The sequence below is a fragment of the Thermobia domestica genome, chromosome 3 (assembly GCF_964235325.1).
Source record: "Thermobia domestica chromosome 3, izTheDome1.hap1.1, whole genome shotgun sequence".
Lineage (NCBI taxonomy): Eukaryota > Metazoa > Arthropoda > Insecta > Zygentoma > Lepismatidae > Thermobia > Thermobia domestica.
In genome coordinates, this window is record NC_137456.1 from 72,688,192 (window position 1) to 72,709,242 (window position 21,051).

General features: G+C 36.0%; 1 protein-coding gene across 1 annotated transcript in view; it reads left to right on the plus strand.

Moving 5' to 3' along the window:
• Positions 1 to 21,051, plus strand: part of DNAlig1 (DNA ligase 1) — a 94,324-nt gene that overhangs the window by 54,930 nt on the left and 18,343 nt on the right. Inside the window, exons 8-13 of the mRNA XM_081751101.1 lie at positions 2,632 to 2,804; positions 7,979 to 8,202; positions 9,006 to 9,134; positions 10,864 to 11,003; positions 15,904 to 16,105; positions 17,357 to 17,563. Coding sequence (XP_081607227.1) covers positions 2,632 to 2,804; positions 7,979 to 8,202; positions 9,006 to 9,134; positions 10,864 to 11,003; positions 15,904 to 16,105; positions 17,357 to 17,563 — 1,075 coding nt within the window. The remainder of the gene's footprint in view (positions 1 to 2,631; positions 2,805 to 7,978; positions 8,203 to 9,005; positions 9,135 to 10,863; positions 11,004 to 15,903; positions 16,106 to 17,356; positions 17,564 to 21,051) is intronic.

The following is a 21,051-nucleotide window of genomic DNA, read 5'->3' on the forward strand; positions in this document are numbered from 1 at the left end:
TTTTCAGCGGTTGGTCGCTGTGGAATTTCATGATGCTTAGACATCAGCACTTTCTAAGTATAATTTGCCTTAAATAACAAAAGTATTTTCGAAATGTAAATTAAACATTTGAGAATTTTTACGGATTTGTATTAGAACTCATATTGAGTAGAAGACACGGTACTTATCAGGTTAAGGCTCGCTGGATCGGTGGTGTGGGAGTATATGGTACTTTCCAGATTAAGACTTGCTGGATCGGTGGTGTAGAAGAATATAATTATACATATTCAGCAGAAAAGACATTCTGTTTAAAATTCATAAGAACATCTATTAACCTTGCTTTTTAAAAATTAGTTTGCTCTAATTTGCATCGAATGTTGTTCCTTTTATTAGTTCCGTTTATATCTAATGTAAGGTTTCTGATAGTGCATGCTTCTGTTAAGTATTTTTCGCTGCCATTATGATCAGCCGAATCTATTAAATGCTTTTGGTCTTTACTTTCGTTCTTTTTTCTTCATGAGCTTTGTGTGAGAAGTCCCGGGTTTGATTTCCGGTGGGGGCACTCGGTGAAAAAAGGTCTTAACAGTTTTTTCATGCAAACCATCCTGAGTGAGTTTTTTTTCTTTTTTTTTTTCTGAGTATTCCTAATTCACACCAAACAAATGACAGCATGATACGTAAGATACGGATCCCTAGGCCGCTTCCTTCCTTCAACCTTCCCTGGATATTGTGCTCGCCGAAGGACGTCATCCCTCGTACGTGATGGGTTTAAGACCTATAAATGTTTGTAATGTCAAGAAATAAACGTGTATGTATAAATAAATAAAATTTCTTCATTACCAGTTTTGGAGTAGATGGTATTGTCGCTAGGTAAAAGCTTTTTAGAGTCGATTCCAAGACTGACTGCCATTTTATTTTGATGTACGTAAATTCATCCTTTTCTCTATATCTTTCTTCGGATTGCATAGTTTCCTAGTTCGTGCTTGGCAACGAATGTTGCTTTCCGGACATTTAACATTTTTAGAAAAAGATGTTTTGTAAGTTGCCGTCCGTTTATTGGGCTTAATTATTACCAAGGAAATTTAGTTCTACTAGAAACGGTGGTTGATATTGTATTTTAGGAATCATCTAACAGATATAAATAGAAAATTATTTTCTTGACTTCAAAAAAATAATTTTAAATTTGTTGAGAATCATGGTGTTGCCAATCTCATTTAACTGTTATTGAAAAAAAAAAAAAAAAAAAAAAAAAAAAAAAAAAAAAAAAAAAAAAAAAAAAACGCTAAAATTAAATCCAGCCAAACAATGAAATGTAATGTTTTTTTCTAGATGAGACAAATTAGCTATGGAAGGTAATCTCCCGAAAGTTTCATTTCCCCTTCCTAGTTTCGTACTAGTTGCACTAGCTTCTGTCAGGAGGTATCTTAATTGAAGTAAGAAAAATGACTACTAGTGGATATCACAGATTCTTCTGATTTTTATTCGAACATTCGTTTGTTCAGTAACATTTCTGTACAAAATTTGGAATTGTCCTAACTTACGATCAGAAAAAGAAAAAAAAAAAAACTTTAGAAATGAAGAAACTTAAGGAGGGCGATAGATGTTAAAACTTAGTTTTGAAAGAACAACAAATTGAATAAAATGTTCAGATGTTACAGCAGATAGAAGTAAAAAGTCAGCTTTGTTGCTAGTAGATAATCAGAGATAAGCAAATTATAAAATATATATATATATATATATATATATATATATATATATATATATATATATATATTGTGTTTATGAGGGTTTTCAGTATGCTGAGATATTAAAGATATCGTTAAGTTATAAACATTGTGTGATACTTGTGTTTTATTGTATTCTAAATATAGGAAATTTGACTCACAGTAAATATTTATTGCAATAAAATAAGTCCACATTGCACTTAAAAAGGAGAGCGTTGAACGGTTATGGAAGGGTGGAGGCCGATTAGAAAACTATGTTTTTACTAAACCTAACCACAAATGATAGTGTTCGTGGGTCAAGGAAAGTTCGTTCACTTCTTTGGTCATTGGAGTTCTGAGAAATCAGCACCAGAGGTTGTGCGAACCCTGAATCTGATATCTTGGGACCAATTAGTAGTTTTCAGTTTTAAATAGTTTTTGAATATTTGATTTCGTATTAATAACCCAAGTACATTACTTATGTATGTTACTTTGTGAAAATTACTACAGTTGCATTGAGTACAAAAAGTTGAATAGGAGATTTCTGTAGTTCGTTAGTAGTGAAGGGAATTCTGTTTTAGATCTTCAGTAGTCAGTGTTTCTGGAGGTGATGGACATTACTCTGTAGATGTATGAATTAACTTGTAATATCACTGGGCTATGATGCATGCCTATGGCTGAGGTCTCTGAGTATAAAATTTATGATTGAGACAATACTTCTGAGCTTTGTGATGCTATATATATATATATAATATAAACCTATTAAAATTAACAATAATTAACTGCATGGTGGTAGTTAAAGTAGCCTGTATCAATATTAGGTTTTTATGAAACATTTTGATAATAATACATTAGCTAGCAGAAGTTTTACTCTGAAATGTACAGTTCATAGTATGTTGTAATGAGCTTTTATGGCATATATTGTTTTCGTTTTTATTTTTCCTTATAGCGTTCCATATCTGGCGTTGGCGAAAACTTTAGAACATATAGAGAACACAAGTGCAAGGCTCAAAATGATAGAGATATTATCCAACTACTTCAGGTCGGTTATTGTCCTGACTCCCGAAGATCTGCTTTGTAGTGTTTACCTGTGTTTAAATAAGCTTGCACCAGCTTACGAAGGTATGTGTGTTATAAATTTTCTATGTATGTTACGTTATTATAAAAAAAATTAGTATATGTGCATAATTTCGTGCGGAAAAATCAGAAGAAATTCTAGTATGCGATGTGGGAGAAAGTCAGTATTGAACTGATTAATGAAATAGTCACATAGCTAACATCAATACGTTTCTGTTCGACAGGGAAAGGTAAAAGAGGTGGAATCGTGTTTAAGCAATTTTGATTAAGGCTTTCCCGTGTTTTTCCCAGTTCTAGAGTGAGGATGTGATACATTTTGTTTTTATTCCTCGGCAAAAAGGCAATAATATTAGTGGATTTTCTTTATTTTTATGGTCCTCCGATACTCTCATTCTCAGGATACTCTGGTTCAGTGTATACTTTTTGAGTGCAGATTTGCTTATTTAAACTCTAATAGGCCTACCGTAGCTTTCTGCTTGGCAATGAACTCATGTAAAGTTAAACATTTTGTATTCTTTCCTTTATCATTTTTTTCAACAGCAAATTTATTTTTATCATAGATCGATGTGTAACTCAAAAGAAGCATCAAGTGCAAGGATTTTTAGCTCATTTTCTAGTGCTATTGTACAGTCAGCGACAAAAGTTCTTTCCGTTCGATGAAATTAGTGTCGCAAAGAACTTCAGAATGGAAGGACAATTTGAGTACAGTTTTCAGTAAATTAAAAAGCATCCACCGTTGTACGTTCCAGCCATACCACCATTATTCCCAAAATACATTTTACCAAACGGAAAGAATTTTTGTCGCTAGCTTTACATACTGTTAACTGATCCGTGAAGTATATTTAGGTAGGGAAACTAGTGGATCTTTGAATGCTAGGTAGATAGATGCTAAGAGAACTGAAAGTGATGATGCCACGCGTCGGTAAACCGATTAAAACGACTTGTATCAGTTTAGGAAGTGGTTCGTTTCTAGTTATCTCTTCGGAGTACCGAGATTATATGCGACATGGATCTATAGTTTTGATGCAGAATCCGAAAAATATGTTCTTCTATTTGAAGTCGAAGCTGGGTCTCCATGTCAAAGATAAAGACGCCAACTATTGAGTCACGAGAGAGTTCAGTCTCAATAAGCAAACAACTATAGTTGTGAATGAAAATTCTCGTTTCTTAAAACATCTAAAAATCTTTAAGATGAATGTAAAGGCTCAACTATGGCCAATAGATGGTAACACGTGTCCGCTATCTTTTCAATGTATTTTGGAGAGGAAATAATTCAATCAAATTCAAGAAATAATTATTCAAACATTGTCCAAAGACAAGTTGAATAAATAATCAGAGAATAATCCATTTACTTTCTAATTATATATTATTGATTGCTGGGAGCACTTAATTGTATTTTTCAGAAATGCTTGCAATAATGAAACACACTCAACGATGAAAGAAACAACCACATCAAAAAATTATTTCGATCATTCTCGTATCATTGATTCAGTTTTGTTTTTAGACTGTATTGTTGCGAATATGTGCGTTCCTTACAAAAATACATTGGAAAGATAAGGGAAATGTGCTGCCATTAATTGGTGGTTTGGGGGCACGGTGGCTCAGTGGTAGAGCGTTCACCTCTGGTGCTTGGGGTCCCGGGTTCGATCCCAGCCCCCGCCAAGTGAACTTTGTGGTGGACAAACACCGTGCTCGTGGGTTTTCTCGGGGTACTCCCGTTTCCTCCCACTTTCTTCATTCCACCATTTCACTCATCTCTCATTATCACCGTCTCCTTTAGCCTAACCGGCATAACCGTGGGACGTAAAACTTACAGATTTCATTTTTTAATTGGTGGTTAGTACTCCTTTAACTTTATCTTAAATGTGCGTACAGTTACGTCTCGCAGTGCAGGGCCGTTATTTGAATGTCAGCTCAAAATCGTCCGTTGAGTGTTTGCTGTTTGTGATGTTGCATAGAAATACATAGCAAGGAGCTTTCATTATACAGGGTGGTCCATAAGTCTTAGTACAGTGGATTATTTTGGAAACAAACATGATTAAAGCAAATCTGGTCAGCAGTGGGCGGACTTGGGTAAAGGAGCCCTGATGCATGTATGGTAAATGGCGGCCACCTTAGATTCAGGTTAATTTTTTTTAAATTGGAAGGTAGGCATGTGATACATCAATTAACACTGTTTTTTTTGCAGGGGAATGCAGTCCTCAAGCAGAAATGCGTTATTATGTCCCGTTTCAAAGTTATGACGCCCCAAAGTCCCACCTACCGGATGTGCTCCACATGTTGCCCGTCCATTGCAACACACAACCGGACTCTCTTAATCCAATCCTCCTGAACCCGTAACAACACAGCAGGAGTGATGCTATCACAGGTGTCCTGAATACGTCCCTAGATGTGCAACATCCCGAATCTTCTTCTGATGTACCAGGTGTTTTAAGTGCCTCCATAAAAAATCCAAGAGACTGAGGTCCAGCGACGGGGCTGGCCACTCCACAGGGCCTCGGCGACCGATCCAATGTCCAGGAAAATGCAGATCCAAGCATACCCGCACAGGTAGCGCATAGTGCGGCGGGGCACCATCTTGCTGAAAATATCGCGGCAAGGTGGCATCAGAGCGAAGAAACAATGGAAACCAACTCCTGTAACATGTCCAGATATCGGACACCATTTAGAGTACCAGGAATGAATAAGGGTCCTATGATCGACGTGTTCCATATGCCACACCACACTATGATATGAGTAGGGGTAACCCTCTTGCAGGGATTGATTGTATGTGGGTTTATATCCGACCAATATCGCATGTTTGGCGATTCACTTCCCTATTCAAATAAAAGTTTGCCTCGTCTGTAAAGAGAACGCTGGCTGGGAAATGCGGATCTCAGTCATATTGTAAAAAAGCCCAATTCGCGAATTCCATGCGCCGGTCTGGATTATCCTCTGAAAGGTTGTGGACAAGCTGCAGCTTGAAGAGATGCCACTTGTTCGTATGGAGAATCCTCATCATGGAAGCACGTGGTATAGTAGCCTCACTCTAGAGACAGCCACTTGCTCACAAAGGGAAGCCGCCCCCATGTGTGGTTTCTTTTCATACTGTCCTATTTGGTTTTCCTCTCCCTTGAAAACTGACTGATGGGCAATAAACTAAAGCCAAACTGTTGCCATATTTTTGTCAATGATTCTTTTTCTTTGACATAACCTCACACACACACACACACTATTAGACACATGGGTGGAAGAGAAAGAGGGAGAGAGGGAAAGGGAGGTACTACGTATGGCAACGTTTAGCTTTTTCTTCTTCCAAAGAGACCATAAACTTTATGACGATTTCTTTGTGCTAAATTCAAAGTCTCCCGACTGGCTATCGTTTGGGCGCGCTTTCTATACGCCTGTTATCGCTGATAGTTGTCTTGTGCTGCGCTTCGGACTTTTTACACTCGCAGCAAACACCATTGTGGATGTCTCCTCATCTATCGCGGTTCCTGTGGGAAGAGACCGTGGTTTGTCGGCAACATTACCAGTTACACTGAATTTCCTAATAAGGTAGTTAACGGTGTTGTGGCTTATTGCAGGTCTTTCGGGATGACGCGCGTTGAAGTCCTGGGCAATCACACGACTGCTTCTTTCCCCAGACATTACGATGATCTCAATTCTTTCCTGCTTCGTCAGTGCCATCTCGCTCTACCTGCAACGAAAAGAAAACCTGTTAAATTTGGGGCATCACGTCTTTCTTGCGGCGTTAGCGCCATGTCGCTCTGCCTGCAAGGAAACAGAAAACCGTCAACTTTGGGGCGTCATAACTGTGGAACGGGACATGATAACGCATTTCTGCTTGTGGGACTGCATTCCCCTGAAAAAAAAAAAAAAGTGTTAATTGGTGTGTCACATGCCTAGCTTCCTATTTGAAAAAAATAACCTGGATCCAAGATGGCCGCCATTCACCACGCATGCATCAATCGGTAGCTCCTTTACCCAAGTCCGCCCTCCGCTACCCAGATTTGCTTTAATCATGTTTGTTTCCAAAATAATCCCCTGTACTAAGACTTATGGACCACCCTGTACATAAAATCAGCATTTAATTTCCCCCTATTTTAAACTGATCCTGTCACTTTTAATCTACAGGATGGCTATGTAGCAAGAAGTTTTTTTCAAATGCGCTACTGTTTCGAACCTACACAGATTTTAAAGGGGTACGGTGGTTCAGTAGTAGAGCGCTTACCTCTGGTGCAAGGAGTCCTTGGTTTGATTCCAGACCATGTAACTTTGTAGTGATCAACAAGGTGTCCGTGTTTTTTTCTGGCTTCCCACATTCTCATTCCACCAATTCATAATTCACGTTTATTATCTGTCTGCAGGGTTCCTACTGGTGAGGGAAATTATGGAAGTCAGGGAATACTCAGGGAAAATGGTGCAGGTCAGAGAAGCTCAGGGAAAAAAGTGAAAATCAAGGAAATTTTATAAAATATACTTTTTCTAACATTAATTATGCACCAATTTCAGCTAAGCCAACCATTATAATACCTATTTGGTAAGATAAGTGGAATGTACGTGTGAGCAATTGATTACTATTTGTCTTTATAGAATAAATGTTCTCATATATAAATATTCACCGTTATTTGTTCCTTATTTGTATGTCAACGTCATCGGACACCTGTCATGAAAGTCAGGGAATTTCCTGCGAAAAGGTCAGGGAAAATCAGGGAAATAGATTTCTCCAGATGAATAGGAGCCCTAGTCTGCCTACTTTACCCTGCAGGATGTAATCCTGAGACGTTAACTTGACAGTTTAATGTTTAATCTTTTTACCCAGATTTTAAATCTTTTAGATGTTTTAAGGTACAAGAATTTGTATTTACAGTTAGTAGGTATGCATCTCATTGGATTAACTATTAATTAACACCACTGATGTTTTTTTGTTTCCCAACATTTTCAAAAACCAGACGACGTGTTTCGAAAGAGCATGTAAACACTTTTTATTGGTCATAAATGTAACATAGGCCCTCCTTGCTGATCTAGTGGCTAGCGCGCGGGCGCCTTTAGTGGTCCCGTGGGAGATTATTCAAATTTAAATGCATTACACGGTTCGGATTCCACCTTAAACTGTAGATTCCTCGTTTAACCTCGGTGCTGAAAAGAGATGTTAAACTTCAACAGACAACAATATAACACAGAATTGATTGGTTTTACTAGATATTTATAACTGAACTTAATTTACTTCTTTTAAGGCTTGGAGCTAGGTATCGCAGAAACTACTTTGATGAAGACAATAGCCCAGACTACAGGTCGAACATTGGAGAAGATAAAAGCGGATGCTGCTGATGCAGGAGATTTAGGAATCGTCGCAGAACAGAGCCGGAGTAATCAGAGAATGATGTTCCAGCCTGCGAAACTTACGTTAAGAAAAGTTTTCGAAAAATTGAAAGAAATTGCTCAAATGACAGGCCACGCGGTAAGTCACAAGAAAACTTTTATATTATTATTCCTGAAGGTTAGTGTAGCGTTCAGAAAGTTTAACCTAAATCTCAGTCTCATAAGATTAACGGATGTTATAAAAGAACTTCCTAGCTGCACTGCAATACCACTTCTCGTAAGATCAGCGAAGTCAAGCAATACCAGATCTTGTCAGGGAAGGTGAATGACCGTTCATATTCACCAGATAGTGTTGTTGTTACAGCACCTACCCAGAGTGTTAGGTTAATTGGAAATTACTTGTATATATATATATATATATATATATATATATATATATATATATATATATATATATATATATATATATAAAAACCAACAACATTAACGGCTAGGAAAGCAGAATACATATCACTCCAAGATACATGAGTGCCACAGACCGGCTAGTAGGCTCTGGCCCCCTAAAGGCTGTTGCGCCAGAGGTTGAATTAGTTTTGACAGAAGTTTTTAAAGTGTTCTTAGAATCATAAGTTAAATTTTGCATTTGTTTTATCTTGAAACTGTTTTTGTTAAAGTTACTTATGAATACCCTTCGATTAGGACACGAGATAATAAGTTAATTGCATTGTGAAAAGATAAAAACTTCACTCTTGTCTATAACTTACGTTTGTCTATACCTTAATGAACGTCTAATGTTTTTAATTAAGATAGCGATGTAGTAGATCATTTGAATATTCACTAATATTAAGTTGGATCTAAGAACATGACCAATACCAATGTTTCAGAATTGACAGCATTGGAATAATGAAAATAATCTAGTACTTTTATATTTTACTTTTTCAGTCTATGTCGAAAAAAATGGACAAAATACAGTCAATGTTTGTAGCGTGTCGTTACTCTGAAGCTCGCTATTTGATTCGTTCTTTGTTGGGCAAGCTACGGATTGGCCTTGCAGAACAATCTGTTCTTCAGGTAAGTGTAATTTTACCGTTATGTTAAATAAAATTGAATACTCTTAATTTTTGTTGTATTAAAAATTGTCAATAAAGTTGTACCATTCCTAATCTAATTTATTTCACTGAAGTGACTTCTTCAGTGAAAATCCATTACAGTGCAGCCCACTTATAACGAATTTCAAGGGACCAACACAATTTCTTTATATCCGAACTTCGGTACAAACAAACTCATGTATTTTTCCGACTTATGGAAAAAAAACAAAGTATTTGATAACAAGCAGATACGTTTAAAAAAGAATATACAGCAGTATAGCATTAGATCTGAAGATAATTTTATTAATTGGGTTGTTATCTAGCCTATCGTACATACTGCAGTTCTTCTTACGTGTTCAAGCATGCCCGGCGGGGGCTCATGTGGTTCGGATTCCACGTTAATCAGTAGGTCCACGTCTCATATAGCCTCGCTGCTGAACGGGACGTTAAACTAAAAATCAACTCAACTCAACTGTTCAAGCATGCTTGAAAAAACCTATAATTTTCTTCTGAACCGTGTCTGCTACCGCTGTTCGTAGCACTTCCACTTCCTCAAATGCCCGAAATGCATTATCCGGCACCGTGTGTTGCTGTGTTCGAAAGATAACGTTGCATGTTTTCCAAACTTTGGATCGCTTCTTTGAAACTTACGGGTTGTTTCACATTTTTCACTTCTTCCTCATCATCGGAATCTACTTCGTAAAATGTAAAATACGAATTACAGGGGCGATTTCTGCTGTCATCCAATTGGGAGGGGGAGGAGTGAGTAATACCTGGCTTGCACAGTGACAACAGCTGTGAAAACCAGTTTTGCGGTAACTGTTATTCACAAGCAGAAGAAAAGAAAACATGATCACGTTCTGAAAACTTCGCTATAAGTAGTCTTTAAGGAAAATATTGTTCGTAATATACGGTCATTTCTTCAGTAATTTAAATAGGCAGTGTGACGAGGATTTCATTTATGTTCGTAATATCCAGTAATTCGCTATTTCGGAGTTCGTTATAAGTGGGCTGCACTGTATTAAACAATGGTGGTAAATTACAAATGATGTGTGTAGCTTTCTTCAAAAATTGCCAAACTATAAAGCCAGAAATACAAGGAACTTTCTGTGGTCAATGATGAACCTAAAGTTCTTTATGAAAAATAAGTTTAAATAAAATACACTTTTTTTCTTCCAATGTAAGTAAGTTAATTATTTTTTGAACTAATTTTCAGCTACCTGTTCAGCTTTTGTGAGACAAACTTAAAAGGAAGCATAGTTTCTTGTTATTTATCTATCTTAAAGTACTACGTCGCTCTTTTCGTTGCCATAGTAAACTTTTCAGTCCACTGTTTATCTCAGGTTCCTATTTATTGCGACTAGAGATGATAAAAACCAAAAAACCGTCACTGATGTGGTTTCTTTCTGTCGGGAACAGTTAACATAGATATTGGCCATCTTTGAAATTATTATATTGTTAAGGCTTAAATTTCTTTAAGTGTCCCCAGTTAAACACGTGTTAAAAAAAAATATTTTTTTAAGAAAGCTTTAAGCTCATAAAACATTTTAATCCAAACTTCGAATACGAGACGAACATGCAAGAAAATTATCACAGTTCGGTATGTATAGTAATAAAATATGAAGGTGACATTCTCCGAACAGCTTTTTTCAGAAGTACCTCGGTTTATAAAGAATTACACTTTATTATTGTAAATATGTCTGTCTTTTCAGGCTTTGGCGCTTGCATGTGTAACAACACCACCTGGACAACCTTATCCTCCAGAAATAATTAATACAGCAAAGAAAATGTCATCTGAACAGTTTAAAAACAAATTAGATGAAGAAGCTTTAATTTTGAAAACAACATACTGGTAAGCGTCCCTGGCATTTAATGTTTAGAAGCTAATCCTATAGTTAGTAATTAATATAATTATTGTAAAAATGTTTTTACATGAGCGTTTATATATTATTAGTAAATTAAACCTTGCAGGTTTATACAAAAATTAACTCCCTGTTATTTTTCAGTTTGTAGTAATACGTAAAAATAAAGAAAAAAAAAAATGTTTCATTAGGTACGACTATTAAAGCTTGATTCCTTTTAATATTAATAATAAAATTGTTCTGATATGAGTAAGATATTATGTAGTTTAATAAAAAGCTATACCTTTGTACATTCTATTGATAGTAGAAATGGTGTAGAATCTATAGAATTTGCTCGTTGCCGTACGAATATGTATGAAAAATAGTGCAATCAACATCAACTTTCCGATAGCTATGCCTAAAATTTTTATTTACTACATATTTCTCAAAGACAGATCGTACTCCTCCTTCAGTTGTAGCAAAGAAGAACTCCGTGAACTCTCAACGAACTGTATTAAAGACTGTTTTCAACAGTCCAGTGGGCTGATGATTAGTACAGTACACACAACGCTGGTGACATAAAATCCTAAAAGCATTATAATTCTAAAGTTTCTTGTGTTTGTAGAAAGTTCGTTACGAGAAATGTGGATTTATTTATACTAGTCATTTTTCTTTCTTTTGCTACTTCTATAAAAAGGCCGATCTGACTGAAATATTTCGTGTATATGTATTATTGGTGCAGTTTCGGCAAGTAGATACTTTTCATTTTACAATTTCGTAAATTCTTTTGGGCAGTGAATGCATAATATTTTTGAAGTAAAGTTATTCGTGTTTCATATTTCACCAGCAATTCGAATTATATATAGTTGTGCTCGCAATGAAACGTTAAGTACGAAATGGATACAAGGAAGCTAAGATAATATATGGGAATCCATGAAATTTTTCCAGGTTTCGAAAATTCTCTCTGTCCTTCTTTTGCATGAAAACAATCACACCGTACGTGGTCCGTCAATACATTCCGATGCATAGAACTATTTTATTTGTCGGGCATGTTGGCCTCGTGGGAACAATAAACCACTTTTGTCATCATAGCTTCTTGTGCAGTCCTGAAACAAATAAGGTTCTTACTGTAAACAAAGCCACTGGAGGGCTGTGATGTCATCGTCCTTTTGTGTGGGCACTTAAGAAACTGCGATAAAAAAAAAAAAAAAAAAAAAAAAAAAAGTTAGCTGACACTCACGTATAATAAGAATTTTAAAGAGTTTGGTTAGTATGATTTCGGCAACTAATCCTGTTTCCTTCAATAGCTAGACAGTAGTGAAGAACTTCAGTTTCACAAATATTTTTTACTTTTATTCAATTTAATCATTGTGGCCGCGTCTAGCCTAGTCGCTAACGCTCTCGTCTTCGGTGCGAGCTATCTCCGGTTCGATTCCCGATGGGGACACTCGGTCGAAAGAGCATAAAACGCTTTTTCAGGCCAGCCACCCTGAATGAGGTTTTTCCTGGGTTTTCCTCATTCACACCAGGCAAATGCCGGGGTGGTACCTAACTTATAGGTCCCAGGCCGCTTCCTTTCTTCCTTCCCTTTCCCCGGATTGTGTGCTCGCCGAGGGAGGTCATCCCTCAAAGACGTGAAGGGTTAAATGGCCTTAGATTCTGAAAGCACAGAAATCTAAAATCCTAAATCAATTTAATCATTTTTCCATACAAGACACTAAAATCAGCAATAAGTTAACGAAATGTTAGAAATTTCAAGTGTTGTCCTTTACGCGTGTACCATCATCATCATCATCATCATAAGTTAGCAATCTCTCGATTGGTTTGACACAGCTTTCCACCCTTCCCTATCCTGGGCCAGACTTTTCATTTCTTTGTAGCTTTTCTTCTTCCCTATATATTGCATTATTTGGACCGTATATTTCAATCCGACCTTCCTCTAGATATTTTTCCTTTTGCAATTCCTTCCATAGCTCCTGACATGATTCCTCCATGTCTCATAATGCGTACAATCATCCTATTTCATCTTTTCGAAATATTCTTCAATATTCTCTTTTTCTCTCCCATCATTTCCAATACTTTCTCATTTGATACCTTGTCTGTCCATCTAATTTTTATCATTCTTCTATACCAATGGTTCTCAAAGTGGAATCCGCGGAAACTAGCCAGGGGGTCAACGACTCCTAAAAATTGAAATATGTTGTAATAAAATGGAAGTCACAGCTGTTATGCAAGAAGTATTTTTAAGATTAAGAAACTGCAGCTGTGGGCAATACGAGTGCAAAACAATAACTATTCATCATTTCCAGTGCTCAGGGATTTCATTGATTTTTCAGGTGAAAAACTCAGCTGAAATGCACAAAACACTTGTAGGACACTTGAGAGCATTAGCTACAAGTTTTCGAGAATATTTCTGTCAACCTGGTAATGATTGGATTAAATTCTTTCAATAATGTAGAAATCCATGACATACAAGGTATGAATCTCTAACACAGAACAAGAACAGCTATTGGAATTATCCTCCGATACTTCATGGAAAAACGTTTTCAAAGAAAATGAACTTTGTAGCTTTTGGTTGCGTGTGCGTTGTGAGTATGAAGAGTTGCCCAAAAAGACATTGCAACATTTGATGCCTTTCCCTACCACTTACTTATGTGAGCAGACGTTTTCTGCTCTTCAAACCTTATTAAAAACCTTAAAGCGCAATCGTCTTAATGTGGAATCAGATCTAAGATTGATGGTGACAAAACTTATTCCAGATTTCAACGCAATTATGGAATTTCCTTGGCTATCCATTCTTTCATTATTATCTTTTCTTCGTGACCGAATACTTCTAACTTCCTTGAATTGCTTTGATCTTTAGCTTGCTTGTATCAGTTCTTCCTCTTTTATTCTTTTTTATTGTTCCTCTTTTATTCTTTTTTACAAACTTGCGTAAATTTCAACTTAGTCTTCATCATAACTATGTTGTGGTCACTGTCCACATCCGCTCCTGGGTACTTTTAGAATTTTTAATTTGGGTTCTGAATCTCTCCTTAACAAGTATATAATCTACTTGGTACCTTAACAAGTATATAATCTACTTGGTACCTATCTAAATCTACTTGCATTTTCGATGTATAAATCCTGCACTTACATTTCTTGAACAAAGTATTTGCTGTTACTAGCCTGTTTGTGCGAAATTCAATCAGTTTTTCTCCTCTTTCGTTGAGCTTCCCTAGTCCATATTTTCCTACTATTAACACTTGTGCGCCTTTTCCTACCAGAAGATATTCTTTACCTTCAGATTTCAGTTTCCTGCCAGAATAAGATTTTCTTCGCCTTTTATGTCTTTAATAACATTTTCAATAACTTCATGAGCTTGCTGCACTTCATCATCGTGCGCTGTCGTTGGCATATATACTTGCATAATACTTTTATCCCTTAGTTTCGTAGCTAGTTTTACTGCTAGGGCTCTCGTTTATTATGCTGTAACTTTTTCTCGTCGTCCTATCTTCTTATTTATTCAGCTTCAAATGGGCACAATAATAAACTTAGAATCCCGTACTACAAAAACAGTTAGCTCCATTTTTTGGGGGTGGGGGTAAAGGAGTCGCTTACGTATCGACAGACAATACAAATTGGAGGATAAAATGTCAGGAGTCTAAACATAACAGGTAAGATAGAAAATCTGAAGAGACAGATCTAACTACTGAACGTGGATATACTGGGAAAGAACCTGGGTTCAGACCTCTATTAACTTCATTACAGTTGCTTTCTTTTTTAACGCATAGAAAATTATATCCATTTTCCCAGTTCACAAATCTATTTGTGTAGAAATCTGAAAAATGATATTTAAAGGAATATAATGGTATCTAATACATGTTAATAACTTCATGTTAATAGCATGTGTTAAAGACACTGATTAACGGCAAGGGTGCAGTTAATAGCATAAGCTAAAGATGTTGGGTAAGAGTTCGTGCTTTCGACGCCGTTGACGATATGTTTTATGATTTATTTATATATAATACAGCCTCCTTTATCCGACCCTCATTGATCCGGATCAGATTTGTAGATGTCTTTTAAATTTAATGTTCACACAGATAATAATTTTTAATATGATAGCAAGAACGTAAGTATAAGTACACCAAACTTTCGCTTCTTATTTTGATTAAATGTACAATTTCTGCATAGATTGTACAATAAATTATGGTAATACTGTACATAAAATGCTTTTTGTCGAGTTTAAGAAAGCTTTACTACATTGTCACAGGGCGTAGAAGTGGATTGACTTACAGGCTATAAATAGTTTTGACTTTGACCTTGAATTCCGACTCCCCTTAATCATTCAAACGCCACGTGTTTGAAACAGGAAGACAGTGGGCCAATTCTTTGTTATGTTAAGAAATAATGTGAAGAGTTATCGTAGTAAATGGTAAGTCTGCTTATTTAAGAATTTGTTGTGCTTATTACCCATATATCCAGATTTTCGATTTTCCGGATTGCCTTTGGTCCCAGTAAGTCCGGATAAACGAGGTTGCTGTAGTTCAGTGTGCTCTGTTACTTTTTTTCAATAACTTTTTAAAATTGTTAAACCGAACTCATTATTAGATCGCTCTTCCCCGCTGTACTATTCTGGAAAAATCTTGCTACTTAATCCCCGAAATTTCTTCTTTCCTTTTACTTTCTTTTTCTTTTTTTCAATTTAAAATGTTAAATATGGATAATAAGGTTAGTTATATGCTATTTAGCTGCAATTTTGCAGACCATGGATTTAGATTAAATATCTTCAAAAGTCATTGGATTTTTCCTAATATTTTGACCTATAAAATTAATACATTGTATTCAAAATTATGTGCTCTATACAATCAAAAATCAAACAATAGTAGGTGGTTTTACGCTCCATATAATTAATTTACTTTTTATTTTTAGTGAGTGTCCAACGTACGATAGGATAATCCCTGTTTTGTTGAAAGAAGGAATAAGAGAGTTACCTAATCACTGTCGTATAACGCCTGGAATTCCTCTTAAACCCATGTTGGCTCAGCCGACTAAAGGTGTTCAAGACGTACTGCAGAGGTTTGAAAATATGAAATTTACATGTGAATGGAAGTACGACGGTGAGCGAGCACAGGTAATTTATTTAAATATAAACATATATCAAAATACCGTAAAAATATACACTATTCTGCGGTACCTTAAGTAGTTCGGCAATTTAATCTGTCAATTTCTCTCTTAATTTTGATCTTGTCACATTAGACATTGAATATAACAGAGTGAGTAGCTGTTTTCGAACTACACACTCTTTTAAATTTACATTAGAGGTTAATAGACTCTGATTCAAATCACTCAAATGAGACAAGTATCTATTTGCTGAGAGAGACGAAACGAAACTCTCTGGAGGGAAACTTGTTTGTGGTCCCTTAACACCATAACTATAAAAAGAGGTTCAATACAGAAACAGCAAAGGAAACATGTAGCGTAGATAAAAGGGGTCTAGAGACATCAGACTCATTGGCAAGTCGAGTAACCACCAATATCAGCGTTCTACTCTACACTGATAAATCAAACCGTGGAATCGTGCCTGGTGATTAACAGAGGAGATCCATGTTACCTCACAGCATGTCCTTTATATAATCAAGCTTGGTTCAGATTCCAGGTGAGAATGAAAGTTGAGACCGGAGTCAAGATCAGCGTAATCACATCCTATTAAGGATTGCTGCAAGAAGTAAATGGTACAAAAATTTGGCGAAGTCCTAGAGAATAATCAGTGTTATTTCGGCATTGTAAGCCTCGTACTTTATTATATAGAACGTACGTTCCATATGATAATTACTTTTGTCATGAACTACACTCAATCTAGATATTTCTATTAGTAGATGTTGCTTTTAGAAATATGTAGAAATCGTGCTTAAGGGATTAACGTGGAAATATATTCTAGAAAATTCCAATATCATTTTGATTTTTTCTTTCTTTCTTCATGCCAATAGAAATTTAAAATGTTCACAGCGGTAAGATAAACTAGAATAGGTTAGCTCTAATAGAGACAGTGTGTATTCTATCTATGAAGAATTGTCTCTGAATTATATTATTATTCGGCTTATTATATACGCTACGCGATTTTGTTTTGGTGCACACTTCCGCTATGTTGTGATCTGTGTTCGCTATTTTTCCCTTAGGAATGTGACAGTCTTAAGTTCCGTCGACCTGAAGTAATTGATCAAACCGAATTCAAAGTATTGACACTTACGTTTCTTTAGCATTTTCTTTTTTATTGTTCGAATGTTACTAAATCAACATATTTGGATGATTATTTTTTATATGTAAAATTTTATACGCCACCAACAAATTATAAATTCAATGAAGCTTATATCTTTGGTTGTAGATCCATATGGACGAGAATGGAAAGATATCCATATACAGTCGAAATCAAGAGAATAACACAACTAAGTATCCTGATATAATTTCTAGTCTCCCATCGTGCCTTGGAGAGGATGTCAAATCTTGCATTATGGACTGTGAAGCAGTTGCGTGGGATAGGGAAAAGGAACAAATTCTTCCTTTCCAAGTATTGAGCACGAGAAAAAAGAAGGTAAGGATTCATTTACGCATCTTGCACTATTTTAAAAATATTGCGGGACTAATTTTAGCTTTCTTTATTAAATGTGTTTCCTCTATTCATCAGATATTACTGTTTGATATTCTAAACATAATTTTAATTATTAAAGAGAGGGACATCGATGTACTCGAAATGACATGTACTTTTGTGTATTTGCTCCATGTTGACTGTCGTAAAAATCTTGATGAAACTTAGCGAGTATTTTCTTGGAGGCTTCCCAGTCATGATTATTGCTTAAGGTTAAAATCTGTGTAGAAGAAGACAGTGTGTAAGAGTCAATCAACCCAGTATCATTCATTTCATGCAGTGCAACAAGTGACGTCCATGTAAATTGCAATACCTGCATCACCGCAGTGCGGATGAGTGGAGTTTTGTGGATGGAGACAACTGCATCTCCGTCACGATCCCAACTTGACTCGTAGCGTCGTGCTTAGGAAATTTTTACGGCACTGGAGTCAGTCTCCAAAATTTGCAGTATCCAGTGGACTGACCCTTCCAAAACAGGTGCTGAAGAAGTGATAGATGTAAAAATTAGGATATATATATATATATATATATATATATATATATATATATATATATATATATATATAAAAGTTGGTCCTATCTTCATTGATAACACCTTAGCTGTAGAGACGTGCTTTGCCATTCTCCGTGATACTGTTGTGCCTTTAGTTCTAAAGGAGAATTGTCCATTTCATCTGTCTTTCAACAAGACTGCGTCCCTCCCATTACGATGTGTGCGCACTCCAGGGACTGGATGTCCAATTTCCCAATCAATCAATTGGTCATGGATCTGTTGAACGGCTGCCAGTCCCCAGAATTAGCGCTTATAAATTTTTGCTTGTGAGGACACGTGAAGGCTGTCGTTTGTGAGATGATTAAAGACATTAACCACTTCAACGTCGTTCTTGATGTATGTTCTTGGATTCCTGGACAGACACTGCACGCAGTGAAGTTGACGGACCAAACACATTGACATGTGTCGAGAAAAGAAGCCGCAATTGACCAATTTTGAAGATCTTTATCATTTTATTACGGTTACTGAAATTCAGTGCGAATGTGTAGTGCAAGCAAAAAAAAGGTCCATAGAGTTACTACACTTTCGACTGTGTGCACAACAAAGTTCAAATGAACGTTTATGTAAATGAGTTCTAGGAATTTTATTGCACAATTCCACATTTGTTTCAGTACTGTAGACTAACCAAAATCAACGAATTTAATCCCCAGAAATCGACCGTTCAAGGTGAAACCTAGTTCATTCACCACTTGATCGGGTCTTAAGATCGAACGTCGTTCAACAGTTGAACTTTGTTGGTACATACAGCCGTTTGTGTTTGTTAATTAGGAAATTACTGTTAAATGTTTCAATTCTAGTTTATTATTATTATTATTATTAAATTCACTCATTGGGATTGCATTCTTTATTATAATTTTAAGGTGTAATTTAATGGGTATTAGATACATCTTTGTGTGCTGTATGATGAGTCTTTCGTAGGAGTTTAAAAAAGAAATTATCAGATAAAATGTGTTTAAAAAAGGAAGTGAGTGAATGTGTTCTGTTGTTGTTATGAATGTTGTTAGTTACCGGAATAGAAATTGTGTGTACAAGTTTGTCAAGTAATTTAGAGCTAGGCCTTAGTTTTGTTGTGCAGTAGGTCTATTGTTTGATGTATTTGAAGACCGTTCATTTTATTCTGAAGTAGGTCTACTTGATACATTAAAAAGTAGAGGGAAATCAGAATTGATTTTGCTTAGTGATTCCTAGACACAGTTTGGTTACTGCAAAGTTAGTTAACTTGAATGTTATGTCCGGAGACAATATTCAGTATTTACTTACTAAAGTTACTTCATAATAGATTAATTGATTTTAAAAAATCAGTGAGAATTTCAAAAAAATACAGGAGGGAGCAAACGTATGGCTAAAGGGAGAGAAAATCAAAGACGCTAAGACGTTCCCCTATTTAGGAAGTCTAATATCCTTGGACGGAAGAAGTGAAAAAGACGCAAGTTCCAGAATAGCACAGGCTAAACAAACATTCAATAGGAAAAGAGGACTGCTAACATCCTCAAAATGTGTCGTTGGACGTTCGAAAACGATTTATTAAGACTCTTGGTATGGAGCGTGGCGCTTTACGGATCAGAGACGTGGACATTGAGAAAAGCTGGAAGCATTTGAAATGTGGTGTTGGCGCGGAATGCTGCACTTATCATGGACCGAGAGGAAAAGGAATGAAGACGTACTAAAGGAAGCTAATGAAGGACAACAGATCATGAAGATAATAGTAGAAAGAAGAAACAGCATGCATGGCCATCTTATTCGGTGGAAAGGCAGAAGGAAAACCAAGAAAAGGAAGACCAAGGATAGAATATCTAGATGCAGTTATGAAGAAGAGACATTATCAAAGTATAAAACAGCTCTCTCAAATTAGAGGAAAATTTTTAAATTTTCACGTTGCCCACCAACCTATTTTTGAGGAAAGAAAGAAGTAGTCTGCGAGGGTAGGAAATTTGAGATTTTAAAGTCTTTCCAATTATTTATAGTAATGACCTTGATATCAATTTGTGCGTCCCAATGAACATTATCGTTCTATGTTTCATACGAGACCCATACGGAGGAATTTTAAGCCAATTTCTAGGAGTCTCTAATTAGAAGGTGAAAGTATTAGGTCGAATCATAGATCATTTCCGGTGTCCTGTTTTTTTTATTATTTATTTTTTATTTTTTTAAAAAAAATTACTACTAAATTTGGAAAGACTAAAATTGTCGTAACCCTTTTATTTCCACCATTATTTGGAATAAGTTGTATCAGTTGCCAATTAGCTCTTCGGTAACTTACGGGAAGAATTTCATTGGTTTCAGTGTGAAAAAGTCTCCGAAACATTTTCAAGCGTGATTTTCATTAAAGAAATTTCTCTTCAACCAGCATTTTACAGGCATCGAGAGAGGTGAATGAATATGACAGGTCGGTTAGGGTAAGCCAGCCATGCTCGAAACTGTTCTTCCACACACTTGCTGAATGAGGTCTTGTGTTGTGTTGAAGGAAGAAAATATAATTTCTTTTCTCTAGCGGAGAGTGCTTTTAGATTAAATATCGATAGATTCGCTGCAGCTTTTAGGGTTTAAACCTACATGGAATGTTTCATTGCGACTTGAAATCTTGAGATTCATAATGACAATGAACTCATCACTTACAAATAATTTTATTCATGAAGCTTTAAATTCCATCATGAAAAGCTGATGAGTGCCTTGATCTGCAGTATGAAATTTATAAACCGATTTCATACGTGCCGGTCCCATAACATGTGGCGAATATATACAGTTTTGATATCTCTGTTTCAGAGCTGATAAATTCATTATTATATTCTTGCCACAATAGTACTGAGGATTGCATCTTTACTTTAAACAAAATTTAACATGTATGATGAGTAGAGATGCAAGGGCTCGGAAAAAAACTCGG